Raw genomic sequence first — 15937 nt, forward strand, 5'->3', positions numbered from 1 at the left:
CAAAATCCTTAAATAAAATAATTCTATTTTATAGTAAGATAAACATGAAATTTGCCAATAAAACACACAGCAAATACCCTGAGCCTCTAAAAATTGATTGTTTATAAACATAAATATGATAATAAATGATAGCTATTATACGTGAATGAAATAGCTCTGTGAAGTCAAAATGTTTACTATGCTATGTGTAAATGTCAATTCTATGCAACAAGAAAGAAAATTCCTATATTGTAATGGGTGTTCTTTATTTATTGCTAGTTTTATTTATTTATTTTTTTTTGCTATGTTCTTCATTAAAGTGCATGATACTTCTTGTTGTGGCTATTTTTAATTCACTACATTTTACTGCAGAGTTAAATTAACATAAGCACATAAAGAAATCTTTTCTGACAATAAAATTGGTTGTAAACTATGGTGGAGGACAATGAGCAAGGGAAGGACATATTTTATTATATTGTCACTGTCATTTAAAAAGAGAGACTTTGTTAAACTTTACATATTTTACAATTGCAGACGGAAGGAAATATAATACCTGCTTTTTTTCTTAAATTTATATGACAGAAAGCTCATGAAGGCTAATTTCAAAAAATAACTGAACTTCAAAGATAAAAGACAAAATATATTTTAAATTATATATAACAATAGAAACATAATCTACTCTTTCACTAATATTAAATTAACTAATATTAATTATTCTTTTACTAATATTAAATACATAGAGGTATATAAAATCATAAGATGTGGCAGAATTTTAACATTATTAAAATAATTGGCCTCCTTTGCACAGAGTTTATAGTGCTCTATGAGCATATAGAACCATATAATTCATAAAGAAGACTCCTAATAACGGCAAAGCAAAACTTCAGATCACTTTTGTACTTGCCAGGATTACCTACAAAAGTATCATTGTAGAAATTGCTCAATAAGCATTTGCATGGCTGGTTGAATGAATGAATGAATGAATAGATAAATGAATAAAAGCATAAACAGATGAGACTGGCATCAAAAGCTTTGTGATTATTTGTAAAAGTGATTTAATGAGTAGATATTAACGACAAAACGTTTAACCCATCAGCTATTTAAAATTGAACTATGGATCTTAAAATCCTAAAATGAAGCATCCTCATACAATGCATAATAATGAAACATGATGTGAAATCACACAAGTAAATCAAGGGAACACAATAGCTCACAGAGCTATCTGCATGTGACAAGGACTATGGTGTAACAGCTATTTATTTTACACAAAGTTAGCCTGTACATAGAATACATTAAAACTGCTGGTCCATGGAGACACCAAAATATCACTGCTTTAAAATTAAATTTTGTTCAGTAAATAATTATTACTGAGTTTTAAAAATTTACATGCTGCTGTGATTATAAAGAAAAGCAGACCAGACCTTAGACACGCATTAAGCACAGAACACGCAAGGTCCATTAAACAGCCGAAACAGACCTTAAACGTGGCTTATGTGTATTCCCTAATGTCACTACAGGGTGTACAATATTTTTTGCTATGTATTTACACATATTACTGTGAATCATGGTCCAAGGTCTCTTTCCAGGTTAAGTTACACCCTTAATGTGATTTTCTCTTATTAATATAGAAAAGGACTTGAAAGTTATGGGAAGGTAGATGCTGGAGTGGCCTTTCCTAGTCCATTGATCCCTTTTTCATTCCCAATTCCCTCTGGAATAGTATGTAACTTGGAAAGATATCCTAGAGGAGTTGCCAAGTTTTTGGAGAAAGACTTTTTAAAAAATAAGCTGTTATATATTTCTCTTTTGATATTTTCTACTCCTCTTCTCCGTGTTCCTTTCCACTGTTGTAACTACTCTTACCCTGTTACTCTTGATATATTTCATCATCTCCATCCATGGAAAGGATATCACAAGCAATTTTCTACATAGTTCAGAAAAAAATAATTTTGGGGTAAATTAACTGTTGTTAGTGTTCCATTTCCTATTTTCTAACATGGTCAAAAATTTGCAGTTATTTTTCCTGAGTAGTTTCATGGAATACTACTTAACTGTCACTCTTATATTGTTCACAGAAAGCTTAATTTATTCATAAAACATCATATATGTAAGGCTTAAAATAAAAAAAAAAACATTTTGAATCAATTTTTTCTGCTTCTTTCTCCGTTTAAGCTGAAACATACACTACATGAACTTTCCCAATCTCCTTCCATGTGTTCCACATGCTTCTTAACTGCAAAACCAAAACTGCTTCTAAATAGTCTTACTTCTAATACTATTATTATCTTTGCTTCTTTACATGATAATCTCAGTGGATGGGTGACATATCTAAAATTACATCTATACCATGCCACATTATAACAGTTATTGATATTTTTAAAAAAACACTCCATATGTCCTAATCCTACTCATACTTTAAGATCTATTTCAGTTCCTCTTTCTCTGGCAAACACTTCACTTCTCAGTAAAGTTAATCTTTTCTTCCTAATAACTTCCAATGTGCCTTATCTGTCTATGTCTTTATAAAATGTATTATTTCTCATCATTGAATACAGCTAGTTGGCTATTTTTATATGTATCTACTTTATAAGACTGTAAGTCCCTTGGGCATAGAATACTTATCTGATAAATTATTGTATAATTTATTTATCACATTTTTATTATACTTGTCTGCATGTATTTGCTGATTAATTGAACAAATGAATTACTCAGTGCATTTATGTAAATTTGCATGTACACTTATTACTCCTGTTAGACTCTTACCTCCATGTACATAGTTTGCTGTCATATAATAGATAATGGATCTTCAGCAAATACTACTGAACGAAAAGCAAAACTCTTTAAGTGGCAACATAGAAAGCTTCAAAAGGGTACCTTGCTTTTGGGCGGCGGGCTGTTTGTGCTCTTGTCTGTATGGATGCTGGTAGGAGATACAGCAGCACCAAGGTTGCCTTGGGGTATGCCTGGGAGCTTTCCTCCTGGAGACACCTGCATTGCAGCTAGCTGGGCAGCATATAACTGCTACAGAAGTAGAAGAGAAAGAAAAAGACTAATCAATAATAAACAATGCACCTTTCAGAAATTACTCATACTCAGATGTGTTATTTTTTCTCTAGGTATTTTTGTTTAGATTCTGAAATACTTAAGGAAAGTAGCTGTCATCTCAACTTAATGACTAACATCTTGGGGAGGAATGACAGATACCACATAGATGGAATCTCTGTCAGTATGTTCAGGGCCTCAGAGCAAATCTATATTAACTCTTTTCCAATGTCTATAGGAGGCAAGTATATCACATTATTTGGTCAAGAGCTACTTCTGTCCTTTAAATTCACGCAGTATATTACATAAGAATGCAGCTTCATGTACATATAGTTTTCTTACTATCCATGTTGGTTCAATCCCTATGTATCTCTTTCTTTGACTTGTTGAAATGGGTACCTATAACAATTTTTCTGAGCATGAGTTGCATAGAAATACAAAATAGGCATTAAGTGGGAATCAGAGGAGAGTATTTGAAGAATGTTATCTGGTCAGTCTACCTACATTGATAAAAATTAACTGGATTCTTGCCAGAAGTTCACTTTACTTCACAATATAAACACAGACAACTCTCAAAATTATCTTGAGGATTAGGGTTTTACAGAAGATTGCCTAAAACATACACTCTCCCACTAAGCTATCACTTAATAATTTTATTAAGTAACATAGAAAACATTCTTTAACAAGTCATTAATAAATTACAAAGAAAATTTTTATTTTATAACAACAACCATATGGTAAAGTAACCTAAAACAAAGGAAGTTGTTTTACATTGAAATAATAATATTAGATGTTAAGATTAATACTCTTTTCATCTTCATTCAACACTTCATAAAGATTTTAACAATCTGGATGAGAAAGCAATAATGAAACTTTATAATATATGTGTGTATATACATATCCTAATATCCTATTTTCCATTTGTCTTGAGAGTAAATAGCTTTTACTATGCAAGGTAGCATTTCTGTTATGAAGTGATTGATGCTAAAGTAAAAAGCTCTCAAGTACAAGTCCTGTGGAATGGTTCTCTGGATTATCTTGATATTTTTTTCCTGAAAGAGAAATTTCAAAGGATAAACTTGTTCAGGATAGGCGATAGGTCCTGATAAATGGGGTCTCTCTACAAAGGAAAACTGAAAACAGTACATATTTTCATGATAATACACGTTGCTGTTTCCAGATACTATGATACAGATAAAAACAGAAAATTAAAATCATTAATAAAATAATACCTTTTTTAATGCAAAGCAATGAATGATACAAATTCCAGAGAAAGAATGAACAACTTTAGTGAAATATATTTAGATTATCAACAATTATTGTCCCTATAAAGTTATCTTGTGTTAGAAAAACTATATTATTTATATTTTTATCAGAAGAAAGGATACAATTAAATTGCTAAATCTTCAATTACATAAAGAGTAAAAGGATCATTCACTTTAAATATGATGAGAGTTTACTATTTAAAAAACAACGATCAGAATTGAAGCATTTTCCACACTTGTGTTAAAAAATGTATGCATTATATTTTGTACTTAGAAAAGCAGTTTTTTCTGTCATCATTCTGAACTATTTATAAAATCATTTAGAATATTAAATTCAAATTTAAAATATGACCAGCTGATACATAATATTAAAAATATATGTATATTAACAGATATATATGTATATTAACAGATTAGCTAAATAACAATGTTATGCTATGTAAATTTCATATTTTATTGTATATTGTGCTCTTGTCTTTAAAATATAAATCCACTGGGTATTATTACTACAGGAAACAATACCTATTTCTGCCTAGGCACACCAAAACTGAGATTGTTTCAGAATAGGAAAGATGACATGTCTTAAATATCTGTAGGTAAAATGAATAATGTGAACAATAAAGCTATTCAAATTTTAATTTTGTTTCTTAAAGAATTACTTCATAATATTGAAAATTATTCTGTTATTTAGATAATTAAACAACTTGATTAATTACCCATAAAAGGGATTCAATAATTAAGTATAAATCACTATAGTCAGATTTACAACTTCAAAAAATATTTTAAAAAGGGTATAAATACTCTCAAACATTTTATTGAATTTAAAGGTTGAAGTTGGCGCATGTTTGAATTAAACAATCTATTCTCTTAATCAAATAAATGAATTATTTTTATCCTTTAATAAAAACCATCAGGTTTAATCTGAGTTTGGTTGTCCTAAAAAATGCTTTTTGAACTGAAATGGACACAAAGACTGTGTGGCTTACAGCTGGATGAGAATTCAGATCTGTCTGTGCAGAGCTCTGTCTTTTTAACTCTTCTACTATAAGAAGAAACAATGGTCCCTGAGGGAGCAAAAATACTGAAAAGACAAAGATGTAGGTTGTGGTACTATCTAAGATAAAAATCAGAGCTGCTTATAGGTTCACAGACATAAAACATGCTTATGAACATTGAGCACCAGGGAGACACGAAATGATAATCAACAAACAGATTCCACCTAATCCTGTATGATTGTTTCCTTTTTAAAAAAAAAAAAAAAATCATTGAAGGAGTTTTGGGGAAGACGATAAGGAGAGGGAATAAGAATATGATATTTTAAGTAATATAAAAACCCCCAATTTAATTCTTACCAGGGTTGGAGTATTTTAGAGATCACAAAAAAAAAATTCTAACATTAGTTTCAGGGTAAGAGTCAAGGTACCCTGTAAGGATAAAAGACTCTTAGTCTGTTTAAACACAAAGTTCAGCTCAGCCTTCTAACTTTAGCGTATCCCAAATTGTCTGTATTGGGTTAAAAAATTAATGTAATTAATTAACCTTGTATTAATCTTTGGGTCTCATCAGCTATAGTCAAAAGAAAGATGTTAACCAGATTTGTGCTCTAAAAAATAAATGTATACAATTTAAAGAAAGATGTGGAACAAGATAATTGTTGACAAGGTATTATAGAGGATGGTGTGGAACAGTGAGTGGTAGGAAAGAAAGGGAATGCATTTGAGAGCACATCCTAGAATGCAAAATAGCACTGTGTCTGCAGGTTAAGGAAGTTCATCCATGGAATCCCTTGAAATGCAAGGCAGGGTTTAAATTAAAAATAGAGGTAAGAGAAAGCCACAGGATGGGAGCAAAACAAACATGATGTGTTTAATTAGGCAGGGATAACAGCTATGAGGTTTTAAAAATTTAGAAGTGATAATATTGATCATAAGAACTTAGTTAACATAATTATTGTGAAAAAGAAGATCAGAAAAAAATCAAGTCATAGTACAGTGGACACACAAATATCACCAAATAACAGGGGGAAAGAAACAAGAAACACTGGAATGAGATGAATAATTTAATATATAAAATACCTTCATTTTGCACATATGTGAGTAATTGTCTATCATATATTCTTTGTAAGATAATCAAAACACCTAACTATTTCTTTTTAGAAAAGGAGGGACTGATTTATGCAGAGAAGTTTCCCCATAATCCTGCATTGTGCTGGGACCATTCAGTCATGTATTTCCCCTAAAGTGTAGCTCATTAAATTTATTGAACTTTTTTTTTTTTTTTTAGGAAGAATTTCAGCACTGGGGAATTCAACCCAAGGTCTGATGCATATTAGAAACTGAAATATATCCCCAGCCCCAAATGCTTTTTCAAGTTTGAATAATATGATGTTCTCTACTAACAACAACATTAGCTTAAATTGTATCTATCATAGCCAAGCCTAATCATTATTATTTTTTTTTAATAATTCACTATCATGTGCACAAAGCACTACTGGGCAATTCATTTATAGGCACTCTTTCTGATGAGCTGTTATGGTCCAATATTGGGTCCAAAAATGTCTAATGGGAAGATAAATAACAGATATTTGAAAATATAATGACTAAATGTTGCTATTTTGAAAAAAAATAATACAATTGTTTTTTGGACAACATGGCTTTTATGCCACAGTTATGTACAGTAGTTAGATAGAATCTTCTTGTGAAGATACTTGCTTTACTTGGACATGCTAAGCAAGACCTTTTCAGTGCTCGGAGTGAAGAAACTTCATGAAACAGCCCATTCAATTTCTAAGCTGAGTGACTGCCTTAATTCATACAGATAGTAAATTTCTGCCACTTCTTCCTAATAGCGTATTTTCCCCAAATTGCTAGAAACACAGCTTCTGCCATTGGCTACTAGCCTAGTGTCTAACTGCCATCTGGAGTATTTGGATTCAAAACATTAAGCACTGACAAAAATATCTATCATGATTTGTTGCCCCAAACCATTGACTAGTAAACTCCTTGAAGGCAGGGATTATATCCCTATCCTTCAATGCTTTTTCAGAAAATAGTAAATACAAGGACAAGTCGAATTGAATAAAGGCAAAAATGGACTGTGTAAAATAATAGCATGTATTATTAACAAACACAGATCTCTTGTGCACAAGTAGTTAATTCAGATAATGATAATGATTATGCATGAAACTAAAATTCTGGAAGGAATTTGATGCACTTCTACTTCTTGGGAATTAGAAGGAAAGACTCTTTGGTGATATTGATAACATTCACTTTGATTCATTCATTTTGTTTACTTAAGAAGGCAAATAAACATGACTTAATAAATAAATCTGAGCATAAGAACACAAGATATTCTAATATACTCCTCATAGTCATAACAATATCTAAATAAATCACTTTGGATATATGGATGGAAAGAAATGGGTGGAGATTAGTTTTTAAAGTTCATTACTTTTCAAAATATAACAAAACCAAGAGTATAAGCATATAGATATTCTTAAATGTTTTGGAAAAAAATGGAAAATGCCTTCTTCCTCAGAAGGGAATATACATTATTTAATTGATGAATGTAAAATATTTATTACTTAGAGAGTAAAAAAGCATATAGTAAGAACTATGGTTGTTAGTAGGTAGTAGTTGTTCTTTGGGAAAAAAGAACAGGTTCTCTTAGTTCAAAGCTTAATTTTCTATTTATATTTTTATTCATTGATAAACACATCTCCAACTCTCCCCACCCACCAGATTCTGGTAGCTATCACTCTATGTTCTTCTTCTGTGGATTAAATGTTTTCAGATTCCATATAAAAGTGATCTCAGTGCCTGGCTTATTTCACTTAACATGATGTCCTCTGGGTCTATCCATGTTGTCATAAATGACAGGATCTCCTTTTTTTTTAAAAGGCTGAATAATATTCCATTATATACACATACCTCATTTTTTTTACCCACTCATCTAGTGATGAAGACTTTATCTGGTTCCATATCTTGGTTATTTTTAATAACACTGCAGTAAATTTGGAAATGTATATATCCTTTCATCATGTTGATTTAATTTCTTTTGTTGATTTCATTTCTTAGTACTGGGATAGCTGGAGTTTTAATTTTTCTATTTTAATTATGATCAATTATCAGATCTTCCTTTTGTGTACATGGGAAGTCTGCATAAAAGGCATAGGAGATAGAGATGACCCTATGCTGAGAGCCACAGCCCAGTCAGGATGGCGCCTGGCACTGCCAGAAGGAGTGGTTGAGGGGTGACAGCAGCGAGCCATTAAGATGATGATAATTAAGTTAAGCTGTGTATAATTGCTGTGACTGGATGATGCTGGATTGGGGCAGGCTGTATATTCAGTTGTATATGGACCCCTGCTGTCTGGCAATAATAGGGAGACTCCTGCTACCTCAGGCACCTGCTACTTTTAAGTTCTGTGGAGTTTCCTGTTGAGTTCTCCTTGAGTTCTCCTGGGGTTCCCTGGGAGTTTGCGGGGAGGAGCCCGGGAGAGAGCTGAGGGAGTTCCCTGGGAGTGCCCCTGGAGTGCTGGTGGAGTTCTGGCAATAAAGGAGTTCCTGTTTGAACCTACAAGTGCCTCCTGGCGGCTTGGTTATTTTGTGCCCAGCCAGACTGTGGCAACCCTATATTCAGTCATTTACATAGTAGCCAATAGTATATAACATGGTTTGGTCTGATCCAACTGTCTTTCTCTACTTCAGGTTTAGATTAGGAGGTGAAGACAAACCTTCCTCATTGTGAAGACACTAAGTTATGCCATCATACTCTCCCTACCTTTTTTCTACCCTTGTTTCCTCTCTACATTTCTCCTCCTCAAGTCAACAAGTTCAACACATTACTAGGAACTTGGGTACAAAAAGCATTTGAAGAGATACAGGGGGGAAAAAGAACATTACGATTATAACTGAAAAACTCATCTGTTTTTCAAACAGTGTACGATAAAACATACTGACTCCTGTAGATGACTTGTGAATTTTCACATTGTCATTATCAGAATGGAGAGTGCAAGACCATATAACCACTAAATATTTCTTATGATGAATGAATTGTTTATTTTATGATCAGAACCTTGTTCTCCAAATGAAATCTTTCATCAAGCACCAATACATAAAACAAAACAAGAGGTATGCCATAACTGAATATAAAATCATTGTATATACCTTAAGATTTACTTAAATGAGGGCAACGAGGTTGTTTTAATTCTCCCCAAGAATTTAAGTAGGCATAAGGATAAAGTTGTGGACTTTTGTCATCCTTAGTAATCAAGGAATTTCCACCTCAAAAACAGTTACTTCCAGACTTTCACATAAGCAAACATGTAGACTTAAATTCTCAAAAAAGAACTGTACAGAGTTAAAATTTTCCTGATTAATAGCATTTTGTAGTTCAAATACACAAATATGAAAGATCTGACTTTCATACTTAGTTTTGTCAGCCCAGGGACTGAAATTCGACAATAAAAGTTAACATATAGTCAACATGTTAAGTATTTGGAATACAGATTTTAAAAATGTGTGTGCTGTCATCTATTATTATTTTAAAAATAGTTAAATATATGCTTTTAACATTTAAACAAAACCTGAAAAGATATATGTTAAACGTGATATGCAGGAAAACCACTTATTTTTCTTTCTTTCTTTTTCCCCTTTTAAGGGAAAGAACAGGAAATAGCCTTTGTGAGGGAAAAAAATTCAGAAAGCAATTTCAAGGCTCCATAAGTGTTATCTTTATAGCTTAATTTCAGCTTCTTAATGTAACTTAAATGTGGAGTTTAAAGAGAAACTAATGTACTGGAGAAAATCTTTCAAAACATATCAGCATGTTTCAATGTGAATAAATTTGCTTTGCACATTATTTTTCATAATGTTTCTTTGTAGAAAATTATCAGAGCAACTATAGTTTAAACATGGACTTTCCCTGACACCGTCAGCATTTCCTTTCTATGTTCTTCAAGTGTGTTGCCTGAAAACAGCATCTGCCTTAAATTTGCTGAATATCAGGGCAAAAGGGCAAATAGAATATCATGTGCCAAATATATAAAATTTTACAATTTATGTATCAAGTAGAAGATATTCTACTCTCCTGTCTTGACAAATATACCATCAAAATGACCTGGATGCAAGTTAAAAAGCACATGAGAAACCACATCATAACCATTAGGATGGCTACTATTAAAAAACAGAAAATTGCAAATGTTGGCAAGGATGTATGAAACTGGAACTCCATGTGTTGTTGATAGGAATGTAACATGCTGCTTCCGCTGTGGAAAATAGTAAGACGGTTCCTTGGAAAATTAAATAGAATTTGTATAATGACCCAGCAATTCCACTCTGGTTATATACCAAAAATGATCAAAAGCAGGATCTCAAAAAGATATAGGTACAACCATGTTCCTGGTAGCATTAATACCAATAGCCTAAATGCAGAAACAACCCCAGCATACCTTGACAGATGAATGGATAAACAAAATGTGGTACATATATAGAGTGGAATGTTATTCATCCTTAGTAAAGAAGGAAATTCCAACACATGCCATTGACATGGCTGAATCTTGAAGATAATAAGCCATGTCAAACAAGCAGTGGCAAAGTGACAACTGTTGTATGATTCTACTCATGTAAAGTACCTAGAATAATCAAATTAATAGACGGAAGGTAGATTGGAAGTTTCCAGGGATTGGGGGTAGGGCTTAATTTACATACATACACACACATACACACACACACACACACACATACACACACACACAATGATCTGGAGGGATGTGTTAAAATTCAGAATTCTTTGTTTCCTTGCAGCTTCCTGTTAAAATATGGTAGCACAGGAAGAACAAATTTGGGGCTGTATCTGTGTTGCTTTTCTCCCCACTCCCAGTAGCTTCTGCCCAGGATGGGCTCAGTTCTTCATGACTGACTGACTTGCAAGGAACTTCTGAGATGGGGGCAACATGGCAGCTGCCTTACTACCTTTGAGGTCTCAATTAAGTAGAGAATGACGCTATAATGGAGGAATATTCCAACAGGATGGAATGTCTGAGTTATTCTTCAAATAAACCAAAAATAAAAATCCCCATAAGCATTTAACATTTTTTTTCTGTACATAATAGAAGAACTTTTCTTAAGAGACCCTCTTTTCCCATTTTAAAATGTAAGTATAGGTCCCTTCTACTACTTTCAGGCCATCTGTGAGGTCAATCTACTTTGCAATGTGTGTGCTGTCATCTATTATTATTTTAAAAATAATAGCACTATTGGGGCAAAGCTAGAAGAAACTAAAGACAGCCTGACTTCTTTCACTTAGTACATTTTTGATGTGTTATTACTTTTATTAGCAGTAGTCCATTCCACTATATTGCTAAATACTATATTCCTTTGCAAGGATATTATCACACTTATTACCTGCTTGCAACTGATGGACACTTGGGTTATTCCTAATTTTGACTGTCATGAATAATCCTGCTATAAACATTCCGGTGCAAGCCTTTGTGTGATTTTGTTTCTCTTGGCTATACAATTACTAATATTGGATCTGCTTACTCATATATACATATGAGTCATAAGTAAGTTCATGTTTGCTTTCTAAAGAAATTGCCAAACTTTCCAAATTGGCCAAGCTATTTTACATTCCATTGCAAGGTATGAGGGTTCCAATTACTCTACATTCTCATCAACACAAGGTACTGTCTTTTTAATTATAATTATTCTAGTAGGTATGAAATGGTGTCTTACTCTAGCTTCAAATTGCATTTCTGTGATGACACTTAGTATCTTTTCATGTGCTTATTAGGCATTCCTATGTCTTTGGTAAACTATATCCAGATCTTTTGTTCTTTTTTTCTTTTTTGTTTTTGTACAAATTGGGCTGCATTAAATTAAACTAATTTTTATGTATCTGAATTTAATTCAGACTTTCAGGGAGGCTGTGCACAAGGGTTCAGTTTAATAGCAGGGTATAGCTATTCTCAAAAGATTCATAATAATAATAAAATATGATAAGAGTAATACAAATAGTTTCCTCTTGAATCAATTTTAAATGCTCATATAATAACTAATTTTTAACTTTTAATTTTCAATATCCTAATGGGAAGAGAAAAGTGAAGTGAGCTGCAAAGGGTAGAATGCTCTTGTACCCATCAAAGAATGAGTGCCCATGGAGACAGGCCTCTGAAAGTTGATGCCTATCATTAGCCACTAAGATTACTCCTGGAAATCTTGAAGACTGTACCGTTCAGGCTGACAGTCAACTTTTAGGATAGATACTCTTAGTCAAGCCTATGGGAGGGCGAAAGTGACAAGGTTAGGGAGGAGACAGGAAAGCTCTCTCCAAATCTTCCAGGTCCTTAAGCCATGGAAATAAATGGGTACTGGAGAAGTGAATCACTTCTCCTGCTACTTCACCAGCTCTCACACACGCTTAGGGAAAAGAGATTGGGGGAAGGTGGGAAGGGTTTTCATTTAGTCTCATGGGGTAAGAATTCATCCTGAAGAGAGTGACAATTGGAATATATTAGGGACTTGAGTCACTGGGAGAAGGAGCTGTGAGTACACATGTCAGAGATCCAGGATTTTTGTATATGGATATTAATCCTAAACAAACTGGAGGAAAAATGTATTAAACTGAAACAGCAAGGGAACTCAGACTTATTCCAAGAAATTTGTCCATATTAAGGAGAGCTAACGGTCATTACATTGAGGAAGCAAAATTTTAAAAAATCAGTGCAGTTGGAATATAAGCGTTTCAGCATCAGATGGTGCAAGGAAGTGATGTGAGTGGACAAAGCCCCCTGAAGATAAGCAGTCAATAATGTCATCAGGGGAGAGTTCAAGATGGCATGAGGACAAGCCACAAGGGGAAAGGCAGTGTTACCAACTTCAGAAATGTGCTTCCTTCAGCAGAAACAGGGGAGCCACTTGAGCAACATGTCTGAGGCAGTAAGGGGCTTGCTGGTAGGGGCTCCACAGTAGAAACTACTATTATTTCAACCTAGTTCTACTTAAAAGTATTCCCCCTGGCAGGTACATCTAAGGAAAGCTGGGAGACAAAAGTAAATTAACATGTCTGCCCATGGTAAAGTTTTACTATTAAAAAGCCACATTGAATCCATGCATGGAAGTTGTAATATTATTAAGGTACAAAACTATTATCACTAAGTTTTAATAATACGTAGACCATCTTCACTAGTCTTTTCCATATTCCATTTCCTAGGTGTGATACTTGGATGGAATACAGAGCTATCAATAGGGGTGGAGTGCTGTGAGGGTGTGAAAATGGCATCCTGCTAAAAATTAAAGACACATTTGAACTTACTTAGATCTTAAGACCTTTTTTCACAGGTAAGACACTGTCACGCTGTTTCTGTCACACTGCAGATACTGAAGCCTATAAGAAGGCACTTCAAATGAACTGGCTTTCTAGAGGCTTTTCTTCATTTCATTCTATGCTAATAAATCTTGAACAGCTAGGAAAACACATTTTGACTTTTATAATCGAAGCAGTTCCTTAAAGAACCAGATATATTTTGTGAGAGTCACGCAAGAAAACACCAACTGATAGTTTATCTGTCTTTCCCTCCCTCCCTCCCGGTTTTTCCACTCCACAAGCCATCTTCATGTACTGCACAGTAATCCATTACAATATGTTCCAACATCTGCCTCTCCATATGATGTATGACCTATTCGATTGACCCTTTTTATGCCGCTCCAGACTTGCTGTTCATTACCGAGGGAGGATGAGCGCTCTGCAGCTATTCCCGAGGTCACCAACCAGTAAACACATTTCCATTTGGCAAGGTAAGGAGGATACTGTCTGAAAGGTTCTTCAAATCTCTTTATATATCAGTGACTATACTTATATCTTTAATTAGTTTAATTTAGGGGGAAAATGCTGCTGAATTTCCTTTCAAAATCACAAAAAGAAGACAATTGCTTGTTCACTAGGAGGAAACAAAAATCTATTGTCACAAATATTCATTATTTAATACAGGGCTTTAGCAGAAAGATATTCAAAGTAAATGCTCCTCTTTGACTAGGTTCATAATTATGAAAGCATTGTTTATTTTATCCCAATAGATTGTGCAGGGGGATGATAGTAATCAAATCATTTAAAAATATCATTCTAATTTACTATGAAGAGAACTTCAGTGTCAGTTCATACTAAATCAGACTGTATGTTATCTAGTATGTTATAAAAACATACTCACTTCCAGAAGGCATATTTGTTCGTTGCTTGAAAATACTTGGCACATCCGGGGTGAGAAAAGTATAAGAACTATGACTTTGGTGTGACTACGATATGCCAATCTCTCCACTAGAAGTTTTGCATGCTATCTCAGGAACTGCCATAGTAATTCTGTATGTTCCATGGGGAAGATGAAAGCTCAGAGTGGTTCAATAACTTGTCAAAGGTTAATCAACTAGTAGTATCAGAAATCCGAATAACTGAAATTTTCCTTTCTTTTGCATGTCAAGTAAACTTTTCATATGGGTAGCAATGTTCCTATGGGGAAATTATTTTCAAATTTCAGTTCTTGATGATGAATTCATCTCCCTTTGCTGCAGTGAGATAGAGATGGAATTCCCCTACCTGCAGGCCAACGGAAAAAGAGGTTTCCCTTTGACTCAATATTGACAGTTTCCAAGACCAAGGGTGAAAGGCTTCAAAGTTGGAAGACTTCTTGAATCACTGGTAAAAGTCTATCCTCCATGAAAAAGGCACATATCTGCTCAAGACTTGTTTTTAATTGCTAGTTTGTTTCACTGCTAGTACAAATAGAAAACATGAATGGTTAAAATTAAAAAAAAAAAAAAGAATTTTCTACTCTGGATTCCTTCTTACTTTTCCCTCTCTTCTCCCAAACCTTGAAGATAAAGAAATTGCATATTAATATTATTGTTGGATTTTTAAATATAAAATTTAAGTTAAATAAGTCTAAAATCTGGACGTGGAATGATGGACAGCAGTTATGATAATCACAATAGCTAAAGTTTACAGAACACAGTGTGCCACACCTATGTGTTACTTTGGGAACCTTCTCAACAACTTTAGGAAATGGGTGTTGTTTTTATTTCATGGAGGAGGACACTGAGTCCCAAAGGGAAAAAAAAAAGACTATTGTTCAAAGTCACCTAGGTAAGAGACAAAGCTAAAGTTGGAATCCAAGACCTTTTTATTTTTTACAGAGCTTATGACTTTTAACCATTCTACCACATGAAGTCCTTTCCTGGACATTTTAATGTAGTACCAGAGTTTATGTACTTTGAGACAAAGAGCTCAGTTAACATGGTGAGGGTTACTCAGACACAACATGTGACAGAGGACGGGGTCATCTGATAAAAACTATAGTATTGGGAAGTAGGAAAGGAAAGAACAAGTATCTAAGAGAACATTTTTCCCATCATATCTCATTTGGTCATTGCCAGTAAAAAATGTTTCCATTTGGTTTTCTTTTTAATTTACCAGTTTTAACATTTCAAGGATTTTAGGGGACCATGTAATGAAATATGAAGAAAGCTACTATAGTTATTATTGGCTTTTATCATTCATGCTTTCATTTACTTAAAACAATTTATAGACACTAGTCTTATTCTAGGTCTTTAGCTCCATGATATTATGAAAAGAAATGATGAAATATAAAATTGCAAATG

General features: G+C 33.5%; 1 protein-coding gene across 1 annotated transcript in view; it reads right to left on the reverse strand.

The window, feature by feature from the left end:
* SOX5 (SRY-box transcription factor 5) overlaps positions 1-15937 on the reverse strand; it is a 393350-nt gene that overhangs the window by 69757 nt on the left and 307656 nt on the right. Inside the window, exon 9 of the mRNA XM_081311948.1 lies at positions 2854-3000. Coding sequence (XP_081168074.1) covers positions 2854-3000 — 147 coding nt within the window. The remainder of the gene's footprint in view (positions 1-2853; positions 3001-15937) is intronic.

This window comes from Spermophilus citellus (assembly GCF_964194105.1).
Source record: "Spermophilus citellus genome assembly, chromosome: 10".
In the NCBI taxonomy this organism is placed as follows: Eukaryota; Metazoa; Chordata; class Mammalia; order Rodentia; family Sciuridae; genus Spermophilus; species Spermophilus citellus.